This window comes from Heloderma suspectum, chromosome 4 (genome assembly GCF_057233095.1).
Source record: "Heloderma suspectum isolate Gila_16-S chromosome 4, 16-S_ref, whole genome shotgun sequence".
In the NCBI taxonomy this organism is placed as follows: Eukaryota; Metazoa; Chordata; class Lepidosauria; order Squamata; family Helodermatidae; genus Heloderma; species Heloderma suspectum.
The window spans coordinates 305,508,484-305,532,287 of NC_139461.1; the positions used below are offsets into that span (position 1 = coordinate 305,508,484).

Below are 23,804 nucleotides of genomic sequence, written 5' to 3' on the forward strand. Positions count from 1 at the left end.
TAATAATAATAATAATAATAATTATTATTATTATTATTATTATTAACTGGTGAATGCTATTTACGTTTTCTTGATGTGTTTTTAATTGTGCTTTTAACTGATCTGTTTTTATGTTGCAGTTATAGTTCTGTGTTTCATCATCATTAGCGTCTTTGAGCACTATTTTTTTAGTGGAAAGGTGAGATGTAAATGTAATAAATTAATCAATATAAATAAATCCTGATTAGGGTGGAGGGGGTAAACAGGGGGAAATGGTGCTCTCTCTGTGAGTAAATCCTTGATGTCATACAGTGAAATGGAGAGTATTTAGGCAGCAGGATTTAGGGAACATTATGCAATATGAGGTTTATCTGCAGAACTCATTTCCTCAAGATGTTGTGATGGCCATTAGCATAAAAAAATTAAGAAAATGAGTGAATAAAAAAATGGGTGAGAGGTCTGTTTGTGGCTACTAGACATAGCTGTCAGATGAAAGCCTGCCTGAACAGGGCATGTAACCGTCTCACTTTATGTTTATTATTATTATTATTATTATTATTATTATTATTAAATTTATTAATCGCCCATCTGGCTGGTCACCCAGCCACTCTGGGCGATGTACAACATACAATAAATTAAAATTCAACAATAAAAACATTTTCTAAAATACCCTAACCCACCCCAAATGCCTGCCTGAACAACCACGTTTTTAATGCACGACGGAAGCTCATTAAAGAGGGGGCATGACGGAGTTCCCTAGGGAGGGAGTTCCACAGAGTGGGGGCCACCACAGAAAAGGCCCTCTCCCTCGTCCCCACCAGTCTAGCTGTCCTGGCTGATGGGACAGAGAGAAGGCCATCCGAGGCTGATCTTGTTAAGCGGCCTGTCTGGTGTTGCTGGAGGCGCTCCTTAAGATAGGCTGGGCCGGAACCATATAGGGTTGTAAAGGTCAAAACCAACACCTTGAATTTGGCCCGGAAAACAACTGGTAACCAGTGCAACTCCTTCAGCACTGGAGTGATGTGATCTCGCCGGCGGCTGCCTTTAATCAGGCGAGCCGCCGCGTTCTGTACCAGCTGCAGTTTCCAAACCGTCTTCAAGGGTAACCCCACGTAGAGCGCATTACAGTAGTCTAAATGAGAGGAGACCAGGGCATGTACTACCGATGGGAGCAGATGGTCGGGAAGGAAGGGGCGCAGCCGCCGTATCAGATGGAGTGGTTTCAGTCTGAGTGAAACCCACAGCCAGCCTGCTAAGAATGCCTGAGACTATTTATTCAATTATTTCTATACTGCCTTTCTGAAACCAACCAGGGTAGTGTACAAAAAATTCAACAAGTAAAACAGATGAAGAAGAAACATAATATAACAATAAATGCAGCCTTAAGAGCCATGCGATAATTTGAAAAGCCAAGTCAAAAAGCTGCATCTTGACTTACTTTCAGCCTAGCAGGTGCTCATCCCAACTGCCCTGTTGGGTCCAACAATGAGACAGGAAGCAGCAATCAGGCTGCCTCCATCGTGTCTGGATACAGCTCCAGCTGCAAGACTCCCTCCCTCCAGCTACCATCACTGAGGTGACCAGAGGGAGAAGCAGAAGCCTGCCTATTGTACTTAGATCCAGCTCAATGACTTGCTGAATTACTACCCGCTGAACTGTGATGCTAAGGACTAGCACCTCGGGTTGCTTTTCCCTCCTCCCTGCCATATTTCTTTTTTTATTTCATTTGTATACCACCCAATAGCTGAAGCTCTCTGGGCAGTTCACAAAAATTAAAACTACAGAGTGCAGCATAAAAACAATATAAAATATAAAAGCTTAAAGAACACAATATAGCAGTAGAACCAGAATAAGACCTAGTAGGAATGCAGAGATTTAAAATACAGATTGAAAACACCAGAGGTAAAAGATTAGGAAGCTAAAATGCTAAAATACTGGGAGAATAAAAAAAGGTCTTGACCTGGAGCCGGAAGGAGAACAACGTAGGCACCAGGCAAACCTCCTTAGGGAGCTCATTCCACCTCCGAGGGGCCACAGCCGAAAAGGCCCTCTTCCTGGTAGCCGCCCACCTCACTTCCTTTGGCAGGGGCTCATGGAGAAGGACCCCTGAGGAAGATCTTAGGGACTGGGCAGGCACATATGGGAGGAGGCAATCCTTCAGATAACTTGGTCGGAAGCTGCTAAGGGCTTTGAATGTTAATACCAGCACTTTGAATCCGGCCCGGAAATGGACTGGCAGCCAGTGCAGCTGGAAAAGTACTGGTGTAATGTGATCTCATTGGCCAGTCCCTGTTAACAATCTTGCTGCCCTATTTTGGACTAGCTGAAGTTTCTGGACCATTTTCAAAGGCAGCCTCACGTATAATGCATTACAATAATCCAGATGAGAGGTTATCAGAGCATGGATAACCACAGCTAGGCTATCTCTGTTCAGATAAGGGCATAGTTGATATATCAACCTAAGCTGATAAAAGGTGCTCCATGCCATCAAATCCAGTTATGGCTCGAGGGGCAGTTCTGGACCCAAGAGCACCCCCAAACTACGAATCCAATCCTTTAGGGGGAGTGCAACCCCCTCCAGAACAGGTTGAACATCACCTAGCCGGGCAGATGAACCATCCACTAACAGTACCTCCATCTTGTCTGGATTGAGTTTCACTTTATTGGCCCTCATCCAGTCCATTACCGTGCCCGGGCACTGATTCAGAACAGCCACTGCCTCACCTGGGTTTGATGAGAAAGAGAGGTAGCTGGGTGTCATCCACATATGGATGGCACCTCAGCCCACACCTCCGGATAACCTCCCCTAGCGGTTTCATGTTCATGTTCAACAGCACAAGGGATAAAATAGAGCCCTGTGGAACCCCATGGCATAGTTGCCAAGGCACAGAGCAATAATCCTCCAGCACCACCTTCTGGAATCGGCCATCCAAGTAGGAGCGGAACCACTGTAGTGCAATGCCTCCAACTCCCAACCCAGACAACCTATCCAGAAGGATACCATGGTCAATGGTATCGAAAGCAGCTGAGAGGTCCAGGAGAATCAATGGGGTCACACTCCCCCTGTCCCTTCTAATCCCTTTTCCTTGAATATCATGTCACTTAGATTGCAAGCCTGAGGGCAGGGAACTGTCTTTCTGATCTTTGCAAGCTACTCTGGGTTGGGGAGCATTTGGGAGCTAAACAGCAGGTGAAAATGCTTCAAACAAACAAACAAACAAACAAGCACAAAGCAGATCCCTGTGTTATTCCAGGTGACAGAATGAAAGCGGAGTGCCAAAGCTTTTCCTGCACCTGCTTTTCAGCCTGGCAGGCATCCCTCCTTCCCCCTGCAAAGTTCTCCCTTTCTACAACGTCCTCCAGCTGTGTGCAATGATCATGCTGGGGTGGGGGAGAGCGCACCCGCTCTCCCAGCCTCCAACCTTCACATGCTGGCTGTATCTGCATTGATTTCTTCCTTCATGCCTTTATATATTTATTTGCATTGATATACCGCTTAATCGACTAAAAAGCTATCAAGCCAGTGTGCACTACAACTAAAAAAAAAACTTGCAACAAGAAAAACAAGAACATTAAAAACAGTAAAAAAAATATTTAAACATTAAAAAAAACTACACAAGTTTTAAAAGACTAACTTGAAAAGATGTGTCTTCACACTCTTTCTGAAGGCTGGGGGGGAGAGGGCAATCATAGTTCTTGTGGGAGCACATTCTATGGGCTGGGGACCACGGAGGAGAAAGCCCTTTCACGCATGCCCAACAAAAGAACCTCTGCAGGTAACAGTTGCCTCAAGAGGCCCTCTCCTGCCGATCTTAGTACTCAGGCAGGTTCATAGAGAGACAGGAGGTCCCTTAGATAACCAGGTGCTAAGCTGTTTGGGGCTTTAAAGACCAACACCTTGAATAGAGCCTGGAAAGCAATTGGCAACCAGGGCAGGTCTTTCAGGACAGGGGTAATATGATCCTGATAGCATGCAACAGTTAGCAGGCTAACTGCCACAGTTTGCACCAATTGAAGCTTCCAGACGCTTTTCTGCATTGCAACAGAGGCCTGCTGTCCTCACTCCCAAGCCTCCCACCTTCTGTGCCTGTGTGTACAGAGTTTATGCGCATCTATCTCAGCATAGGCTGAGGATGCAGGCAGACTCAGTATGTGGAGATAGGGCTGGGGGCAGCAGGCGCAATCCCGCTCCATGCATTCACTGTACGCAGCTGAAAGGTCATGTGGGAAAAGGGATCCACTTTGGCCTCCTGTCCTAGCCATTCCCATGGCCTCTCTCCTTCCTAGAGAGGTTCGCTCAGCGCCTACGTTGTATGCCTCCTGGCGCCAGGTGAAGGCATTTTCATTCTCCCAGTATTTAGCATTTCGCTTCCTAACCTTTTAGCTCTGGTGTTTTAAATCTGTATTTTAATCTCTGCAGTGCTGCTATTTTTTATTCTGGTTGTACTTTTATACTGTAGTTTTAAGCTATCATATTTTATATTGTTTTATGCTGCACTTTGTGGTTTTAATTTTTGTGAGCCGCCCAGAGAGCTTCAGCTATTTGGGCAGTATAGAAATTTAATTAATTAATTAATTAATTAATTCCGCTTGCTTTGCACTTTGCCATTATCCTAGGCTCACTTGGGCAAGCAACCCCCTTCACCCTGTGCTTCTGAGCCAAGCTCTCCATCTCCCTTTCTTGCTTTCTCCCTCTCCCTCCCTCCCCCCCTCCCTCCCCCCTTCAGCCTAAACTGCTAAATCCTGTCACCAAAGAAGAGGCACTTTCCTTTATGAGGCACCAGCCAAATAATTTCTTATAGACAACTGCAGCGTCAGCACGTGAATGCCATTGTGTTTTGGTTTATTAAGACAATTCCATTTGTAAGAACTGCTGGAAAACTTGGCTGGCATTTTCACCCAAGTCTTTCCTGCAGATTAACAACACTCTGCCAAGAAATCAATGTGAAGCAGGACTCTGGTGCCCTGACCTGTGGATGAGCTCTAGCTTGCAAGCCCAAGGGCCCAGGGCCAGTCCCTGGCATCTCCACTGGGAAAGACCCCTGTCTGAGGCCCTGGAGATCTGTTGACAGAACTTGCCAGTCAATGTACACAATAGCAAGCTAGATAGGCCCATAATCTGACTCAGTATAAGGCAGTTTCCTATGTTTACAGAGCAGGGGGTGGGGGTGGCCGAACCTCTTTCAGCCTGACAGCTGAATTCAGTTTTGGATAAGCTCTCAGGGGCCACATTCCAGTGGTGGGTGGGACCAGAGGCAAAGTGGGTGCGGCCAAAGGCAAAGGGGTGGGGCAGATCTTAACCTATATCTTTCGCTGCCTCAGGAGGGGCATTTTATCCTTTTAGAGCTTTTCCACACCAGCTGTTAATCCACTGTAACTACTTTTGGTTTTGTTGCAGAATTGAGATGCGAGCTCTACGCAAAGAGCTTTTGCTCTCCTGCTTTTCAGCTACATCACCCCTGTTCAGTGCTATAGCAGAATATCGCAATTACAGAAGTAGGAAAATACATTTTCTTTCGCTTTCACAAATAATACTCCATTTTCCCCACTCTAAAAAAAAAAAAAAACAGGGAAAGTGCTCTTGAAACTGGAGGGTCACATCGGTGTCTCAAGAACCCGTAAACAACCATGAGTAAGGAATGCTGAGCGTATAATAAATGTGTCATGTAAAAAAAGCGCTTAGAATGGGGGGGAACATGAAAATACCCACCAAATTATCCATGGGGTGGGGTGAGGGGAAGGGGGCATGGGCATCTGAGGAAACCCCGAGGGCCGGATGTGGCCTGCGACCTGAGGTTATGCACCCCTAATTTGTTTGTTTGTTTATTTATTTCATTTATGTCCCACCTTTCTTCTCTCGTGGAAGTCAAGGTGGCTACATGTGGTTCCCAGGTAGTCTCCCCTCCAAGCACTGACCAGACCCAAGCCTGCTTCGCTTCAGCAAGGTGGATGACTCATGTGCCTTCAGACTATGCCCTGGGACCGCTTCCTGTGTTTGCTTCACTGTGATGCGACATGAGCCCCTGTGCAGGTAGACTTCCCCCATTCATTTCAATGGAGGGGGCAGCTTTGCACATACACACACAGGACTGCACCCTCATTTTTGAAGAACAGTTCAGGATGGGGAGTTATCACCCATGTAGGGATGGCAGAGAATTTCGCCATGGATTCCAGTGAGGCCGGATTCTTTAGAATCCGGTAGGGATGGGGGAGAATTTATCCCCGAAACTTCGGGGGGCCGAGTGCCAACACATTTGGTCCTCTGAAGGTTCGGGGAGAAATTCTCCCCCCCGCCCCCTCCCCCCCCCCGGGATGGGACTTACCTTTTACGAATGTCGCTCCCGGCGGCAGGTCCCAGCGGCGGTTCGGCAGGTCTTCGTCAGGGGCGGGGGCGGCAGCCGGTCTTTTGACCGGCTGCCGCCGCCGCCATTACAAGAAAAGTAAAAAAAAAAAAACGCCCCTGTGATAGGCTACGTAATGATTAACGTAGCCTATCACGGCTAGATTTGCAAAGTCAGCCGTGATAGGCTACGTTAATCGTCACGTAGCCTATCACGGGTGACTCTGAAAAAAAAAAAAGCGCGTACGCAAATGGCGGCCCCCATAGGGAGCCGCCATTCGCGTTCCTTATTTGGTCCCTGTAGTCTATGTAAAGATTTACATAGACTACGGCGAAAATAAGGGAATGCTATTTTTTTTTTTTTAAGTCACCCGTGATTGGCTATGTGACGATTTACGTAGCCTATCACGGCTGACTTTGCAAATCTAGCCGTGATAGGCTACGTTAATTGTCACGTAGCCTATCACGGCTGACTTTGCAAATCTAGCCGTGATAGGCTACGTTAATCGTCACGTAGCCTATCACGGGGGCGTGGTTTTTTTTTTACTTTTATTGGAATGGCGGTGGCGGCAGCCAGTCGAAAGACCGGCTGCCGCCTCTGCCCCTGTCGAAGACCTGCCAAACCGCCACCGGGACCCATCGCCGGGAGGGACATTCGGGAAAGGTAAGTCCCATCCCGGGTCCCTCTCCACACCACTTGTGCCCCAGCTGGGAGACAGGAAGGAGGTGGCCAACTTGGGTGGCATTTGCAGGACCGGGTCTCTGCATGGCCCCTTTCTGCATGGAGGAAAAAAGGGGGGGGGGGAAGCCAGCATAGTGTAGCGATTAGAGTTTTGGACTGGGACTTGGGCGGTCCAGGTTCTAGTTCCCACTCAGGCCATGAAGTTCACTGGGTGACTTTGGGCTAGCCACTGACTCTCAACTTAATCTTCCTCACAGGGTTGTTGTGAGGATAAAATGGAGAGGAGGAGGACCCTGTGAGCCAACTTGGGTCCCTTGCAACAAGAAAAAAGGCAGGCTATAAATGTAATAATAAAAAAATTAAGAAGTGAGCGGGGCAGAAGACATGATGGGAGGGGAAGGGCCGGGCCCTCATGGTGCCAGCAGGCCCACCGGCTTGATCTTGGAGGGGGCAATCCAGCCCCTGGACCAAAAGTAGTTGCCTGGCCCTGCCCTGGAAGACCATTTCCAAACCTGGTGCCCTCCAGATGTTTTGGACTTTAACTCCCATCACCCCCAGCAAGCACAGCCAATGGTCAGGAATTTTAAGAGTTGTAGGCCAAAATATCTGGAGAGCACTAGGTTGGGGAAGCCTGCCTAAACCTTTCAGTTGTGAGCTCCTCAGAGTCAAAAACAATTTCTGTGAAAGCTTCTGTGGCATCATAGAATCATAGAATAGTGGGGTTGGAGGGGGCCTACAAGACCAACGAGTCCAACCGCCTGCTCAGTGCAGGAATCCAAGTCAGACTCAGAGCATCCCTGACAGATGGCTGTCCAGCCTCATCTTGAATGGCTCCAGTGTGGGAGAGCCCACCACCTCCCTAGGTAATTGGTTCCATTGTTGCATTGCTCTAACACTCAGGAAGATTTTATTTATTTATTTATTTATTTACATTTATATCCCACCTTTTTCCTCCTTAAGGAACCCAAGGCAGCGTACATAATCCTCCTTCTCTCCATTTTATCCTCACAGCAACAACCCTGTGAGGTAGGCTGGGCTGAGAGTCTGTGACTGGCCCAAAGTCACCCAGTGAGCTTCCATGGCCGAGTGGGGACAAGAACCTGGATCTCCCGACTCCCAGTCTAACACCCTGGCCACTACACCACACTGGCTGTCCTGATTTTTTCCTGGTGTTCAGCCGGAATCTGGTTTCCCGTAACTTGAGCCCATTATTCCTATAACTTGAGCCCATCACCCTTCCTTTGGCATGCACTTTTGCCAGGTCTAGAAGAAACTATTTGCTGAGCCTTCAGATTAATCTAACAAAGAGAAAGCCTACTGCATATTAATTCCCTTTCTGGATATTAATTTGGCTTAAGGTTCCTCCTGAATGTTGACAAGTATATATATACTCCCTGGAACAAGCTTAGCCACAGTTACTGATTTAATTTGGTCCTCCAGAGAGCGTCAGTGGAAGCTTTTGACAATAATGAGCCAAGATGAGAGGATAATGTAACAACTGCAGGGATGGGTCCTTGGAAGATGAATTTCACATCCACTCATCTTCACTTCTCCCCAGCAGAGGAAACAAGAACGTCTTTGGTTAGTGACTTCAGTCTGGATTTTTCTCTTTGGTTTTCTTGTGTATGTATTTAGTGGCTGGGCGAGATTGGACCTGGGACTGGGAGACCATGACTTGCACTGTTTCTGCTGTTGTTTCAAATCATGGGTGGGGGAATTTTTTCAGGCCAATGTCTGAATTGATTCTAGGCAAGCATTTTGGGGGGCGCATGCCAGTAGCGGGCAGGGAAACAGCACACAGCCCCATTCACTCATACAAACACACATATATACTCTCACATACAAACTCACTCACACTCGCCCATCGACCCTCCCCTGCCACAACCAGGCTTTTAAGAAGCCTCCACTGGTGGCAAAAGAGGCTTTTAAAAAGTCTGATTGCAGCAGAGGAGGGGAAATTTCTCAGGGGAGTCACAGTATCGCAGAGGGGAGGGTTAACCAATCCGTTCCCAGCAGTGCCCCCCCAATCCCCCCCCCCCCCCGGTACAATGAGACTTTTTAAAAGCCACCATGGAAACATTTTAAATGCCTAAGTGCAGAGCGGGGGTGTGACAAGGGAAAAGAGGGTTGGCTTCAGACTGGTCATTCTGCAAACCCAAGGGCCATTCACAGAACCCAGGATCCAGCAGAGACAACACACTGGAGGAAGAGGGCAGGGGCACAACTAATTTCCCCTTCCTCCTGCAGTGCCTCCTTGCCCCCTGCCCCCACTGCAATCAGATCCAACCCATAGGAACCCTGAATGTTTCTCCACACAGGTGGAAAAGCAGCTGGGGAGGTAATTTTGATCATAAGAGCAGCTTTCAGGGAAAGGGTTAAGCATCCTTGCTGCTTTTCCAGAGAAATTCTCAGCTACCCCATCACTACACTGGCTGCATTTGAGTTCAGAAAGTCAGGAAACTGTTCACAGGGCCTCAGATATCACTTTTACTTTGGCCCTGACATTTCTCCTTTGCTTCAGCCTGATTCATGGAGCAGGCAACCCACACACAGTCATGTATGAAATATCAACTGAAGATATAAAATGTATAAACAAACCAACAAAACCCTTTGCTGCTTTTCCAGCTAAGCTACAGCAATTGTAAAACCAGCTCAAAGACAAGGTTCGGCCTTCCTTTTCCACACACGATCCCAAAAGAGGAGCTGGGAGGGAAAACAATTCATATATCCTGCCTTTGTACAGAAATTGTTCTCAAGGTGGTTAACAATTTAAAATAAATCCGTAAAACTACAAATCCAATGAATGGACAATTACGAAAATAGCAGCAGTTGAAAACATTGTAAAAGTGGCAGTGTTTGACTATAAAAGCACGCTGGAATAAAACAGACTTCTTTGTTGTTCAGTCGTTAAGTCATGTCCGACTCTTTGTGACCCCATGGACCATAGCACGCCAGGCCTTCCTGTCCTCTGCTCTCTCCCAGAGTGTGCTCAAGTTCATATTCATTGCATCGGTGATGCTATCTAGCCATCTCATCCTCTGCCGTCCCCTTCTCCTTTTGCCTTCAATCCTTCCCAGCATCAGGGTCTTTTCCAGTGACTTTTCTCTTCGCATTAGGTGGCCAAAATATTTGCGCTTCAGCTTCAGTATCTGTCCTTCCAATGAGCACTCAGCGTTGATTTCCTTTAGGATTGACTCATTTGACCTCCTTGCAGTCCAGGGGACTCGTAAGAGTCTTCTCCAGCACCACAGTTCGAAAGCATCAATTCTCCTGCGCTCAGCCTTCCTTATAGTCCAGCTATCACAGCCATACATTACTACTGGGAAAACCATAGCTTTGATTATACGGACCTTTGTCAGCAAGGTGATGTCTCCGCTTCTTACTATGCTGTCTAGGTTGGCCATAGCTTTCCTCCCAAGGAGCAAGTGTCTTTTAATTTCATGGCTACAGTCACCGTCTGTGGTGATCTTGGAGCCCAAGAAAATAAAATCTGTCACTGCTTCCATTTCTTCCCCTTCTATATGCCAAGAAGTGATGGGGCCAGATGCCATGATCTTCGTTTTTTTAATGTTGAGTTTCAAACCAGCTTTTGCACTCTCCACTTTCACCCTCAACAAGAGGCTGTTTAGATCCTCTTCGCTTTCTGCCATTAGGGTGGTATCATCTGCGTATCTGAGGTTGTTGATAATTCTCTGGCAATCTTAATCCTGACCTGTGATTCATCCAAACTGGCGTTTCTCATGATGTACTCTGCATATAAGTTAAATAAGCAGGGCGACAATATGCAACCTTGTTGCCTGCTCCATGAATATGCAAAGGTGAGACCTTTGTTAAAAAAGCCCTCCCTGAACCCCACTATATTGGATAATTATCGGCCAGTCTCCAATATTCCATTTCTGGGCAAGATATTGGAATGCGTGGTGGCTTCCCAACTCCGGAGATTCCTGGATGAGACAGATTATCTAGATCCATTTCAATCTGGCTTCAAACCCTGTTATGGGACAGAAACAGCTTTGGTCGCGTTGGTGGATGACCTACACCAGGAACTAGACAGGGGGAGTGTGTCCCTGTTGGTTCTGCTGGACCTCTCAGCGGCTTTCGATACCATCGACCATAGTATCCTTCTGGGCCACCTTGCTGGGATGGGACTTGGAGGCACTGTTTTACAGTGGCTCCATTCCTTCTTGGAGGGGCGGACCCAGAAGGTGGTACTGGGGGACTCCTGTTCGACTCCCTGGCCATTGGCTTGTGGGGTCCCTCAGGGTTCTGTTTTGTCCCCCATGCTGTTTAACATATACATGAAACCACTGGGGGAGGTTGTCCAGAGTTTTGGGGTTCGGTGTCACCAGTACACTGATGACACCCAACTCTACTTTTCCTTTCCATATAATCCCAAGGTAGCTGTTGGGGTGCTGAACTGGTGTCTGTTGGCAGTAATGGACTGGATGAGGGCAAACAAATTGAAGCTTAATCTAGACAAGTCAGAGGTGCTCCTGGTCAGTCGAAAGGTAGATCAGGGAATAGGGATTCAGGTTGTGCTGGATGGGGTTACACTCCCATTGAAGACAGATGTTCACAGCTTGGGTGTACTTCTGGATCCAGCCCGGAGCCTGGATGTCCAGGTTTCAGTGGTGGCCAGGAGTTCATTTGCACAGTTAAAGCTAGTGGGCCAGCTGCGCCCGTTCCTTGACATGTCTGACTTGGCCACAGTGACACACGCCTTAGTTACATCCCGTTTGGATTACTGTAAAGCACTTTATGTGGGGCTGCCTCAGAAGAGTATTTGGAAACTTCAGCTGGTTCAAAGAGCTGCTGCCATACTGCTGACTGGGGCTGGTTACAGGGAGCATACAACTCCTCTGTTAAAACAGCTTCACTGGCTCCCAGTCTGTTTCCGGGCACAATTCAAAGTGCTGGTTATGTCCTATAAAGCCCTATACAGCTCGGGTCCAGGTTATCTGAAAGACTGTATTCTCCCTTATGAGCCTACTCATGCCCTGAGATCTTCAGGGGAAGCCCTTCTCGCCATCCTGCCATCATCACAGGCATGCCTGGTGGGCACGCTGGAGAGGGCCTTCTCGGTGGCTGCCCCAAGGCTCTGGAACTCCCTTCCCAGGGAGGCGAGAGCGGCACCCTCCTTGATATGTTTTCGCAGGCATGCAAAAACTTTTTTTGTTCCAGGAGACCTTTGGGGATAACTAGTCTGGACCTGGGAAAATGCGACGTATGGATACCATTTTTGTTGTTCTGGTTGTCTTTTAATGTTTTAATATCTTTACAATGTTAATATTGATGATTTAATTATATTTTTAACTTTTATACAGTTGTATTTATATTTCTATTTATAGGTTTTAATTGTAGCAGTTTTAACGTTGTAAGGCCACCTTGAGTCCCAGTATTGGGAAAAAGGCGGGATATAAATATAATAATAATAATAATAATAATAATAATAATAATAATAATAATAATTGTCGTACTCCTTTCCCAATTTTGAACCAATTGGTTGTTCCATGTCCGGTTCTTACTGTTGCTTCTTGACCCTCGTACAGGTTTCTCAGGAGACAGGTAAGGAGGTCTGGTACTCCCATCTCTTTCAGAATTTGCCACAGTTTGTTGTGATCCTCACAATCAAAGGCTTTAGCGTAGTCAATGAAGCAGAAATAGACGTTTTTCTGGAATTCTCTTGCTTTCTCCATGATCCAGCGAATGTTGGCGATTTGATCTCTAGTTCCTCTGCCTCTTCGAAACCCAGCTTGTACTCCCGGTAATTCTCGGTTCGCATACTGCTGAAGCCTAGCTTGTAGGATTTTGAGCATCACCTTGCTGGCATGTGAAATGAGCGCAATTGTGCGGTAGTTTGAACACTCTTTGGCGTTGCTCTTCTTTGGAATTGGAATGTAAACTGACCTTTTCCAGTCTTGTGGCCACTGTTGAGTGTTCCAGATTTGTTGGCATATTGAATGCAGCACTTTAACAGCATCATCTTTTAGGATTTTAAATAGCTCGGCTGGAATACTGTCATCTCCGCTAGCTTTGTTGTTACTAATGCTTCCTAAGGCCCACTTGACTTCACTCTCTAGGATGTCCGGCTCAAGTTCAGTGACCGCACTATCATGGCTATCAGGGACATTCAGATCTTTCCTGTATAGTTCTTCTGTGTATTCTTGCCACCTCTTCTTAATCTCATCTGCTTCTGTTAGGTCCCTGCCTTCTTTGTCTTTTATCATGCCTGTCTTTGCACAAAACGTTCCCTTGAGTTCTCTGATTTTCTTGAAAAGATCTCTAGTCTTTCCGATTCTATTGTTTTCCTTGATTTCTTTGCATTGTTCATTTAAGAAGGCCTTCTTGTCTCTCCTTGCTATTCTCTGGAAATCTGCATTCAGTTGGATATATGTTCCCCTTTCTCCCTTGCTTTTTGCTTCCCTTCTTTCGTGAGCTACTTGTAAAGCCTCATCAGACAGCCACTTGGCTTTCTTGCATTTCTTTTTCTTTCGGATGGATTGAGTTGCTGCCTCCTGAACACTGTTACGGACCTCTGTCCATAGTTCCTCAGGCACTCTGTCTATCAGGTCTAATCCCTGAAATCTATTCCTCACCTCCACTGTATATTCAGAAGGGATATGATTTAGGTCATACCTGAATGGTTTAGTGGTTTTCCCTACGTTCTTCAATTTAAGCCAAAATTTTGCAACAAGAAGCTCATGATCTGAGCCACAGTCAGCTCCAGGTCTTGTTTTTACTGACTGTATAGAGCTTCTCCATCTTTGGCTGCAAAGTACATAATCAATTGATTTCGATATTGACCATCTGGTGATGTCCATGTGTAGAGTCGCCTCTTGTGCTGTTGGAAAAGAGTGTTTGCTTTGCTATGATCAGCGTGCTCTCTTGGCAAAACTCTATTAGCCTTTGTCCTGCTTCATTTTGTACACCAAGGCCATGCTTGCCTGTTATCCCGGTGATTCTTGACTTCCTACTTTAGCATTCCAATCCCCTATGATGAAGAGGACATCTTTTTTTGGTGTTAGTTCTAGAAGGTGTTGTTGGTCTTCATAGAACTGATCAACCTCAGCTTCTTGGGCCTCAGTGGTTGGTGCATAGACTTGAATTACTGTGATGTTGAATGGTTTGCCTTGGATTCGTACCGAGATCATTCTATCATTTTTGAGATTGTACCCCAGTACTGCTTTTCCCACCCTTTTGTTGACTATGAGTGCTACTCCATTTCTTCTAAGGCATTCTTGCCCACAGTAGTAGATATAATGGTCACCTGAATTAAATTTGCCCATGCTTGTCCATTTTAGTTCGCTGATTCCCAAGACGTCGATGTTCAATCTTGCCATCTCATGTTTGACCACCTCCAGCTTACCTTGATTCATTGATCTGACATTCCAGTTTCCTAAACAATATTGTCCTTTACAGCATCGGACTTTCTTTTCACCACCAGACACATCCACAGCTGAGTGTCCTTTTTGCTTTGGCCCAGCCACTTCACTCTTTCTGGCGCTACTTGGAAATACCCTCTGCTAGCCTCTTCCCCAGTAGTATATTGGACACCTTCCGACCTGAGGGGCTCATCTTCCAGCGTCATCTCTTTTAGCCTTGTGATACATTCCATGGGGTTTTCTTGGCAAGAATACTGGAGTGGGTTGCCATTTCCTTCTCCAGTGAACCACATTTTGGCAGAACTCTCTGCCATGACCTGTCCATTGTGGCTGGCCCTGCACGGCATAGCTTATGGCTTCACTGAGTTATGCAAGCCCCTTCGCCACAACAAGACAGTGATCCATGAAGGGGAAAAACAAACTTCAGTGCCTACTAAAAGACCAGAAGTGCTGGGGGCCTGGCCTGCTGTGCCTTGGCAAGGGGGGGAGGTCTATTCCACAATCCCACAGCTTAACCTACCTCACAGGATTGTCATGAAGATAAACTGGAGGGAAGCCACCTAACAGAAGGACTCTGTTACTCCCCTGTTTTATTCTTACGGTGTTGGAATCTTTTAAATTATTTATTTGTTTTATCTTGTGGTATTGTATTTTAATGTGAACAGCTTAGGGATTCTAATATATTAAGCAGTATATAAGTATTATAAATGAATACATTTAAAAATAAATAAACTAAAGTAATGCTGAGGTCCAAAAGGTGGGATACAAATTATTTTGTCAGTGAAAGAAAATAAAATGCCTCCTGCCCAGACTGCCTTGGAGGAAAGGTGGGATAAAAATGAAAGTAATAATGACACCACTAATAGATGTTCACTGTAATCCAGCAAGAGAGACCTACGCATGTAAACAACATTCGAGGCATATTATCAAAGCAGATTCCGACGCAAATGCTCATCAGAGCCCTATTAGATTTGGCTAGATGAGTCTTTTGATGAGGAGACAAATGTGAACCTGGGGTCATCCGTCATTACACAGGAGGTGACTACATGCCCAAAGTTGGATTGGGACCAGTGGGTATGGGGTGGTATATTTAATACAGGGGTATGCACCCTGCCCTCCCGATGTTTTGGACTACAACACCCATAATACCCAACTGCCATGCATGCTGGCTGGATATGATGGGACTTGTAGTCCCATAACTACTGTCCATTCTAGCTGGATATAATGGGATGTGATCCAAAACATATGGGGGGCACCCAGTTGCCTACTCCTGATCGCGTAAAAAGTGACCTAACTCCCTCCCACCCCTTTGTCCTGTTGTGTCGTGACTTTTTCTTTTCTCCATTTTTTTTCAAAAAAGAAGAATACATAGAGGCTGTGTGTTCTCCCCTGCAGAACACTGTCAGGCTGTGAAACTGACCAAATGCATTTAAGGAGAAGCTAGGCAATACCATTTGTCAGACTTCTAGTCAGTCTCGCTTTCCAATATTTATCTACCCTACCTCCTCTCCTGGAACTTAAGGCACCATGCCTTCATTGTTGTTGTTCAGTCGTTCAGTCGTGTCCGACTCTTCGTGACCCCATGGACCATAGCACGCCAGGCCTTCCTGTCCTGTGCTCTCTCCCGGAGTGTGCTCAAGTTCATATTCATTGCATCCGTGATGCTATCTAGCCATCTCATCCTCTGCCATCCCCTTCTCCTTTTGCCTTCAGTCTTTCCCAGCATCAGGGTCTTTTCCAGGGAGTTTTCTCTTCGCATTAGGTGGCCAAAATATTGGAGCTTCAGCCTTCATGTCACCCCCCAGAAACAAGGTCTGTGTCCCTGCAGCCAATCTACCCTTGTCAAAAGCCACAGTAATCTGCACACAGATGCAACTGAAAAGGCTATGACATTATAGAACCTTTCAGGAGAAAAATATGGGGCATGGTTTGCTTGATCCTTCAAAATACATTTCTATTACATTATGACATTTTATGTGGCTGTCATCCACCAGGAGTTCTCATGAAAGAATGGTAAGCTATACATTAAAAGAAAGGCAGTAAGTTGGTTATATTCAGCCCAAACCTGTTTGCAATTTCCCACAGCCTTGATTGCCCCTAACTAGTAGGGGCAATCATTTGAGATACTATATGGAAATTCTTGCAAGATTCCAAACTGACCAAAATCAAAATGTTAAAGTGAAATAAATCCGCTGGGCCTGAAACTTGTTTAGGCTAAAGCTTCATGACATTGAAAAGAATTGCTTGTTCCGTGCAAAGTTTACAGAAACAAATATTTGCCTTTCTTTGGCTATGATCTAGGAGACAAATAATATAATATTAAAGTGCTGGTGCTTCATTTAGCATAAGGTAGATTCATGTCCTCATATATCATTAATTACACAGCCCTTGCAGAGGATATAAGAAAAAAATCTTGAGTTATAAGAAACAAATCTTGATTAAAGATGGCCAACTTAAAAAAACAAACAAACCCCAAAATGAATTCCTTCTCATGTTGGGTTGCTTTATATGAGATAGCTTTTTTAGTCCCCCCCACAACCCTATCATTTTCCATTTTATTATAAGGCCAATTCTAAAGTGGCTGTTTTCTAGCAGGTATTCAGCATCTAATATTTACGTATTGCCATTCTGCCTTGGGTCCTTTCAGGAGAGTGGTGTTCTATAAATATTAAATGAAAATGAAGATGTACCACTTTTAGTTCATGAAATGTTTTTCAAAGCTCACCTCTCATGGCAACTCTGCTAGGTTGCGATCTTCTGCAGCCTCCACCACATCTGTAATGTACCCCACCCCCATTTCCTCAGATCTGCACATCACCATTGGACAGTAGCATAGCAACATGGTGGCTTACAATACAGGCAGAAGTCCCAGACAGCTGCCTGTCCACACAGATATAGCTGCCATACGCAGAATGCATTTAAGTAGCTACCACATGGTTCATAGTCATTTGCCAAATAGTGATTTTACCCTCAAATATCCCACAATTCCCCTCCCAAAACACTTGCATGACATCATTATCTCTCTCCCTGCCCCTTCAAATCCCACCTTAAAACCCAGATTTCCCATAAAGTCTTTTGTAACTGCTTTAGGGATGAGTGAATTGAAATTGGAGGTATTTCATGAAGGGGGAAATTGCCCCCTGCAAAATCTGTCTCCCCACTTAAGTGATAGGGGCATGTTCTCCCATGCATCCAGATGGAGGGCAGGAAACACTTTGATTTGCTCTTTCGTTTTTGTTTTTTAATATTATTGCCTGGCCAAATCTGATTGGCTGTCTGGTGCTGTGACATCATCATGAGCCCTGATGGCCTTGATCACATAGCCAGAAAGAAGTAGAAGCTTTAAAATAATGATGGTGATAATGATGGCAATGATCACTATCACTGATACCAAATCATGATGATACCAAAGTAGGTGCCAACAGGGACAATAAATGGTGTGAAAATGAAAAGGCAGGAAGTATCTATGAGAGAACATTTCAAGGGCCCCCAAACTCCCTTTTGTCTCACTTAAACTGTTCACCCATGAAAATTCAAGCTTAGCCTTAAACTGCATACGTGCATATTGGCCCCTCTCCTTTCCTCCCATCCCTCTCATTGCCCCCGATGTCTAAATTTATATTGTAAGCTTCTTGGACCAATGGCCTATCGTTCTGCTTGCAAAGCTCCATGTGCATTTATGGTGCTCTGTAGGAGCTAGTAGTTGGTCTTAGTATAGGTCTTAGTAAGTTGTGACTCCAGAGGTGTGGAATGCTCTCTCAGGAGAGAGGTCCATTTGTGTTCCACTTGATCTCTGTTTGCAGACATGTAAAAACTTTTGTATTCCACCAAGCCTTTACAAAAGAACTGAAATCACCTGGTAGAGTGTTTTTTGTTTGTCTGTTGTTGCTGTTTTACAGTTTGTTGATCTGAATCTATTTTAAATAGTATATATATATATATATATATCAGTAACTGTGGTTTGTGTGAGAGGTCTGCACGGGAATGCTCATTTGTTAAAAAGCAATTAAAAAACAACAAGAATCAGTCAACCATCAAAACTGTAAGGTGTCTCTCCCCCACTTTTGTACCTCTTTTTTATATAAATTTTTGTGAACCGCCCAGAGGGCTACTGGGTGGTATAGAATGAAATTAAATAAATAAGGGCACAATCCTATGCAGATAGGCGGCCGCCTCTGAACTCAGGGGCGACCGCCTATCCAATGCAGGGCAGGAGAAGCATGGAGGGGATCGTTCCCTCCACACTCCTCCTGCACTGCATTTTCGGCTAGACAGCTGATTGTAGCTGTCTAGCTGTGGGAGGGCTGAGCTGGGGAGGAGGCTACCGGATGACACATTGGATGTGTTGTACCAGTATTTCCGCCCTCCCCGCCCCAGAATGCCCCCTGGCACACCCCGTTTTGACCGCTCCATACTCCTCTTGCGAGAGTGGAGGATGGGACTTCTTTGCGCTGCCCCATCCTCTGTGCTCATGAGGCAGCGTGGAAGGGGGCGGGGAGGTCAGTTCTCCGGGAACTGACCTCAGAGCACGGGCTCCAAGGTTGATTCCCGAAAACAAGATACCTTATGGCTGTCTAGCCACTGACTAGCGGCCATAGGATTGCTCCCTCCATAAAGGAAGGAAGGAAGGAAGGAAGGAAGGAAGGAAGGAAGGAAGGAAGGCTTCATTTAATTCTCAGAAAGAACTTGGCAGCACATTTTCTTTGAAGTCACAAGATGGTAAGTGAGCAGGTAGCTGCAACAACTTGAGAGCCTGGAGACTGAATGGCCAATCAAACAAGTGTTGCTGTTCGTTAATCTCTCTCTCTCTCTCTCTCTCTCTTTCTCTCTCTCTCTCCCTGTTAGTCTTAAAGGAATCCTGCCAAGGAGTAGTGACTTTATTAGAATGAAAAGAAAGCCCAATCCAAAAAAGGAAAAAAATAACAAAACAAAAGCAACCCCAAAACAAAGCAAGCAAGAAAGGGGCTTGTTGTTGTTGTTGTTGTTATCAACAGCTTATTGGTTTTTTCTATTTTTTAGTACAATAAAAACTATGACCATCATCCCACATCCCTTTCTCCTGAGTTCCCTCCCCTCCAGGTTTTCCCACTTCCTCTCCATGCTTAGGAACGCAGAGGTATCCGAGACATGAACAAGAGGGATGAACAAAAGTTAAATAAATGAACAAACAAACAAACAGATAAATAACAATGAAGAAGAGAATAGAGGAAAGAGAAAGGAAGAAGGGCAGGAAAGGAAAGGTTATCTCTGCCATCAGAAACAGCAAAAAGAAAATGGCAAACTGTGTGGAAAAGTGAGCCAGTCCACATGGCTGTAATGCACTTTGTGGAGCAATTTAAAGCAGATTCCATGTGATGGTTGTAACATGTGGCTGCTGGGCTTTACTTCTGTCTGGTTTCAAAAAGAAACATTCACCTTGTTCTCATGGCATGCAGGGATTTGAATGAATGGATGAGGGGAGGAGCGGGATTACACCTGCTGGCCCCGTCCCCTAGCCAGACGTTCAGCCAAAGCTGTGAACAGAACCTTGCACACCATGGCATGTTGGAGAGCTTTCCAAAGAGATCTGGCTGGCCATTATTGGAGGCCTACGCTGCACCAGATAAGCCTTCCACCCTGACCTGATCCATAATTCTCCAGTCACAAAGTGAGAAGTGTGAAACCGTCAGATGAACATCATTTTAAAGCGGTGATTAATAAACTTTGCAGTGTGCAACTCCTTTGCTGAGGGAACTGCACTGGCTGCCTATTTGCTACTGGAACAGGTTTAAGGTTTTGGCAGTAAAAGCCCTAAACAACTTGGGACCAGGATACCTGAGACAGCGCCTTCTCCCTTACCAACCTGCCCAGTCACTGAGGTCATCGGAGAAGGTGATCCTGGTGGTTCCACATGGACCCATGGCCTGGTTGGAGTCCACTAGGACATGAGCCTTGAGTGTGGTGGCCCGCTTCCTGCAGAACTGCGTGCCTTTGGACTGTGTTTCTTCCGGTGCCTCCTGAAGATATTGTTATTTCGAGAGGCCTTCTTTGAGTGACCAGCCATGGTTTATTAAATTCAGCCTTATTGAAACTTGTCATTTAAAAAATGTTGGAGGGTGCAATCCTATCGGGATAGGCACCCACCTCCAAACTTGTAGGCGACCTATCCAATGCAGGGCAGGAGCAGTGCGTAGGGGATCTTCTCCTCCGTGCTTCAGCATCCCTGCATTCACAGCTAGACAGCCAGTTTTAGCTGTCTAGCCACAGGAAGTCGGAGCGGGAGGGGGGCGGAGGCCAGACGATGCTTAGGAAGCATCAGAAAGGCACTTCCCCCCACCCTGCCTCCAGGAGTGCCCCATTTTCTCTGCTCTTACGAGCGTGGAGTGTGGGGCTGATCCACGCTGCCTACAAGGCAGCGCGGGAGGCGGTGGAGGTCGGTTCTAAGGGAACTGACCTGTCCTATGGCTGTCTAGCCACTGACTAGCAGCCATAGGATTGTGCCCTTAACTGTTTTAACATGGTGTTTTTACCTTTATTGTTCACTGCTCTGAAATCTTTTGATGTGGACCAGTATATAAATGTTGTGAATGAATAAATAAATAAGCAAGCTGTCTGCCTTCCGGGCACCCCTTTCTGCATCAGTTCTTCTGATGAAGAACTCCTGAAAATCTGGCCATGGAAACTGCACACTTTGTAGAGGATTCTGGCATATTCTAAGGCAGGGGTGGGTAGAGGTTAGACCCAAATCTACAGACAGCTCTCTGAGTCATATGAAGAATATCAGCAAGGATTTTGGACTCCCAGTTTTTTAACAATGGCAACAACAAAATCATTTTCCCCCACCCACCCCAAATTATACTGCTGAATTGAAGAAATCTGGGGGAAAGTGTAACCAGGAGTGGAGTTTTCTTTGGAAAGATGGTGAGCGCAGTTCAGTTCTGTTTCTCAAAGCAAATTCCTGGGCTGAGAATTCTTTAGTCCTAAGTGCATGTCTTTTGCACTAGGCTTTCAGGTTGGTGGATATCAGACTTCTAGAAAAAACAACAACATAGATCCTGCAAGCCTGGAGGGGAACCCAGGGTGCGACTTGGTGGATGAGCTGCCTTAAAGCAGGGTGTTGAACCTCTTTCAGCCTGAAGGTTAAATTCCAATTGGAGAAGCTCTCAGGGGCCACATTCCAGTGTCAGGTGGGGCCAGAGGCAAAGCGGGCAGGATCAAAAATACCAACTTAGCTTAGCTTAAAACTCTTACTGCCAGTAGCTAAGCCTTGAGAGAGGCATTCCAATGTTTTAGAAAGGGGGAAAAACTGCACAAAAGCTGAAAAACCACCCAATGATTGGTGGTTGGGCTGGGGGGAAGGTGGTGCCAGAGAAAGAGGCATGACCATCTGGGAAGAGCGGGAGGACTGAATCTGACGCCTGAGGTTCTGCAATCCCTGCTTTAAGGGACACTTGTTGGCTGTTACAGAACAATTCCTGTAGGAACCCCAAGGAACCTCTGAGTTCTGAGGAACACAATTGAAAACCCGCTGTTCTAAAGCTAATATGCTCAAAATGGCTTCTTACTTGTTGTAGAGAACAATGTCCGGCCTCCAAATGAGCTCGGAGGGGATTCGTATAGATGTAACATTTTCATATTCCTCAGGATCCCAGCGTAGCTTATAATCATGCCACTCCTAGAAAGAAAGAAAGAAAGAAAGAAAGAAAGAAAGAAAGAAAGAAAGAAAGAAAGAAAGAAAGAAAACATGCATATATAATTGGGCTGGGAAGTGAAATTGAAACTAAACTACATCTTTATCAAGTCTAATTCAGCAATTTACCCCATGGAGCAAAGGAGCAAATGAAATATGACATGTCAAGGCCTGAGACTGTAGCAGTAGCCCAGCTTTCGATGCCTTGGGGCACTTATCTTTTTCCCTGCCGACCATTTCCATCTTGCAAATCTTTCAGCTCTCCCCACTGAATAGGATTTGAAATGGGTATATTTCACAAAACCATATTGTTAATTTTGCAGGGGGTGGGGCAGCTGCCTGGGTATTTATCTAGGAGTCCATAAAGCCAAAGTGATGCTCTACAAGACAAAATAACAAAATCATCTCTTCATCTCCAGCACCCTGAAGTAAGCTCGAGTATGGAGTTCCTTCTTTTTTTCAATTCAAATGTGTAAGGCTATTTATGTGCCAAAAAGACCCCAAGTTATCAAAAATTTAATACCACTGAAAGGCAGGGATGTACTGATTGTATAGAATCTGTTCTGTCTGTGTTTCATATTGTTAAGCACCTTTTGTTCCATCTTCCACCCATCAACAGAATAGGGGAGGGGGGGTTTCCGAATTTGCGCAAATTTGCTTGTGCAAAAATGCATAAATCCCCCACACACCAAGCGCACATTTTCATGTTTTAGCCTATGAGGGAAATGCACAATTTTAGCTGGGTTTTTTATTCTGAGTATTATTCTATGATGAAATTTGTGCAAAATTCAGGAAAGTTAGAAAACCAGTCCACAAATCAGCAAAATCTCCCCAACAGAGAGAAAGCCAGTCCACTGTGGAATCCACGGGTTGCATTCATGGAAATATAAACTTATTTGGTTCCATTGTGGATTTCTCTGACATCCCTACTAAAAGGTTAGGGATGGGCGAATGCGTGATGTTTGAGATTGCTAGGATCCTCCAACATTGTCTTGCCACCCATCCCCTGCCAGATTCCCCTGAGCATTTCCAATTGCTGCTTGCTCTGCATGGACAGGAGATTTGTACAAATCTCCCAAGTTTTCTGCAAATTTCCTCCATAGGCTAGAGCAGGACTGATTTAGCCTACTGAGGAAATTTGCACAAATTAGGAAATTTGTGCAAATCGAGCTGGGAATTAGAAATGAGACAAATGCAAACACGTGTTCAGCAATTTGTGAATATTTTCAACAGACACGCTCACATTCAGGGCTTCAAATGGAGCATGCTTGCATGTTTTATGAGCAAAAACAAAATTCTCATAATCCCTACTAAAAGTGCAATTCTGTCTTTGTGTCAGAGCGCTCCAACTTGAGATTCCTCTGAAATGTCCAAAGCCCTGCCAGAGCCTGCCAGCAGGGTAGAAGCGAGGGAGAAGTGGCATTTGCTGCTCTTCCTCTGTTTGCTTGGGTTTTTTTTAACCAGCTCATGAGTTGGTCTGAATGTTTCCCCATTTGGGGGCCTGGGAGGGCTTTAGATCCATTGGATGCAGAGCTTCCCCTGCTCTCCCCATATTAGGCCTCTGATCCTCCCACTTTTCCTCCTCTCCAATGTCATGCCCCAGCCCATTCTTAAAGGTTGAAATGCCTCTCTTAAGGCTTAGCTGCTGGCAGTAAGAGTTTTGAGTACAATATGCTGGAGGGGGTGTGTGTTTTTGGCCCTGCCCCTTTTGCCTCTGGCTCTGCCCCTTTTGACTTCAGCTCCATCCACCAC

The 23,804-nt window shown here is 45.7% G+C and overlaps 1 protein-coding gene across 1 annotated transcript in view; it reads right to left on the reverse strand.

Moving 5' to 3' along the window:
* The window catches only part of CHRNA4 (cholinergic receptor nicotinic alpha 4 subunit), a 102,916-nt gene that overhangs the window by 34,152 nt on the left and 44,960 nt on the right, over positions 1 to 23,804 (reverse strand). Inside the window, exon 4 of the mRNA XM_084854384.1 lies at positions 21,928 to 22,037. Within this exon, the coding sequence (XP_084710510.1) occupies positions 21,928 to 22,037 (110 nt within the window). The remainder of the gene's footprint in view (positions 1 to 21,927; positions 22,038 to 23,804) is intronic.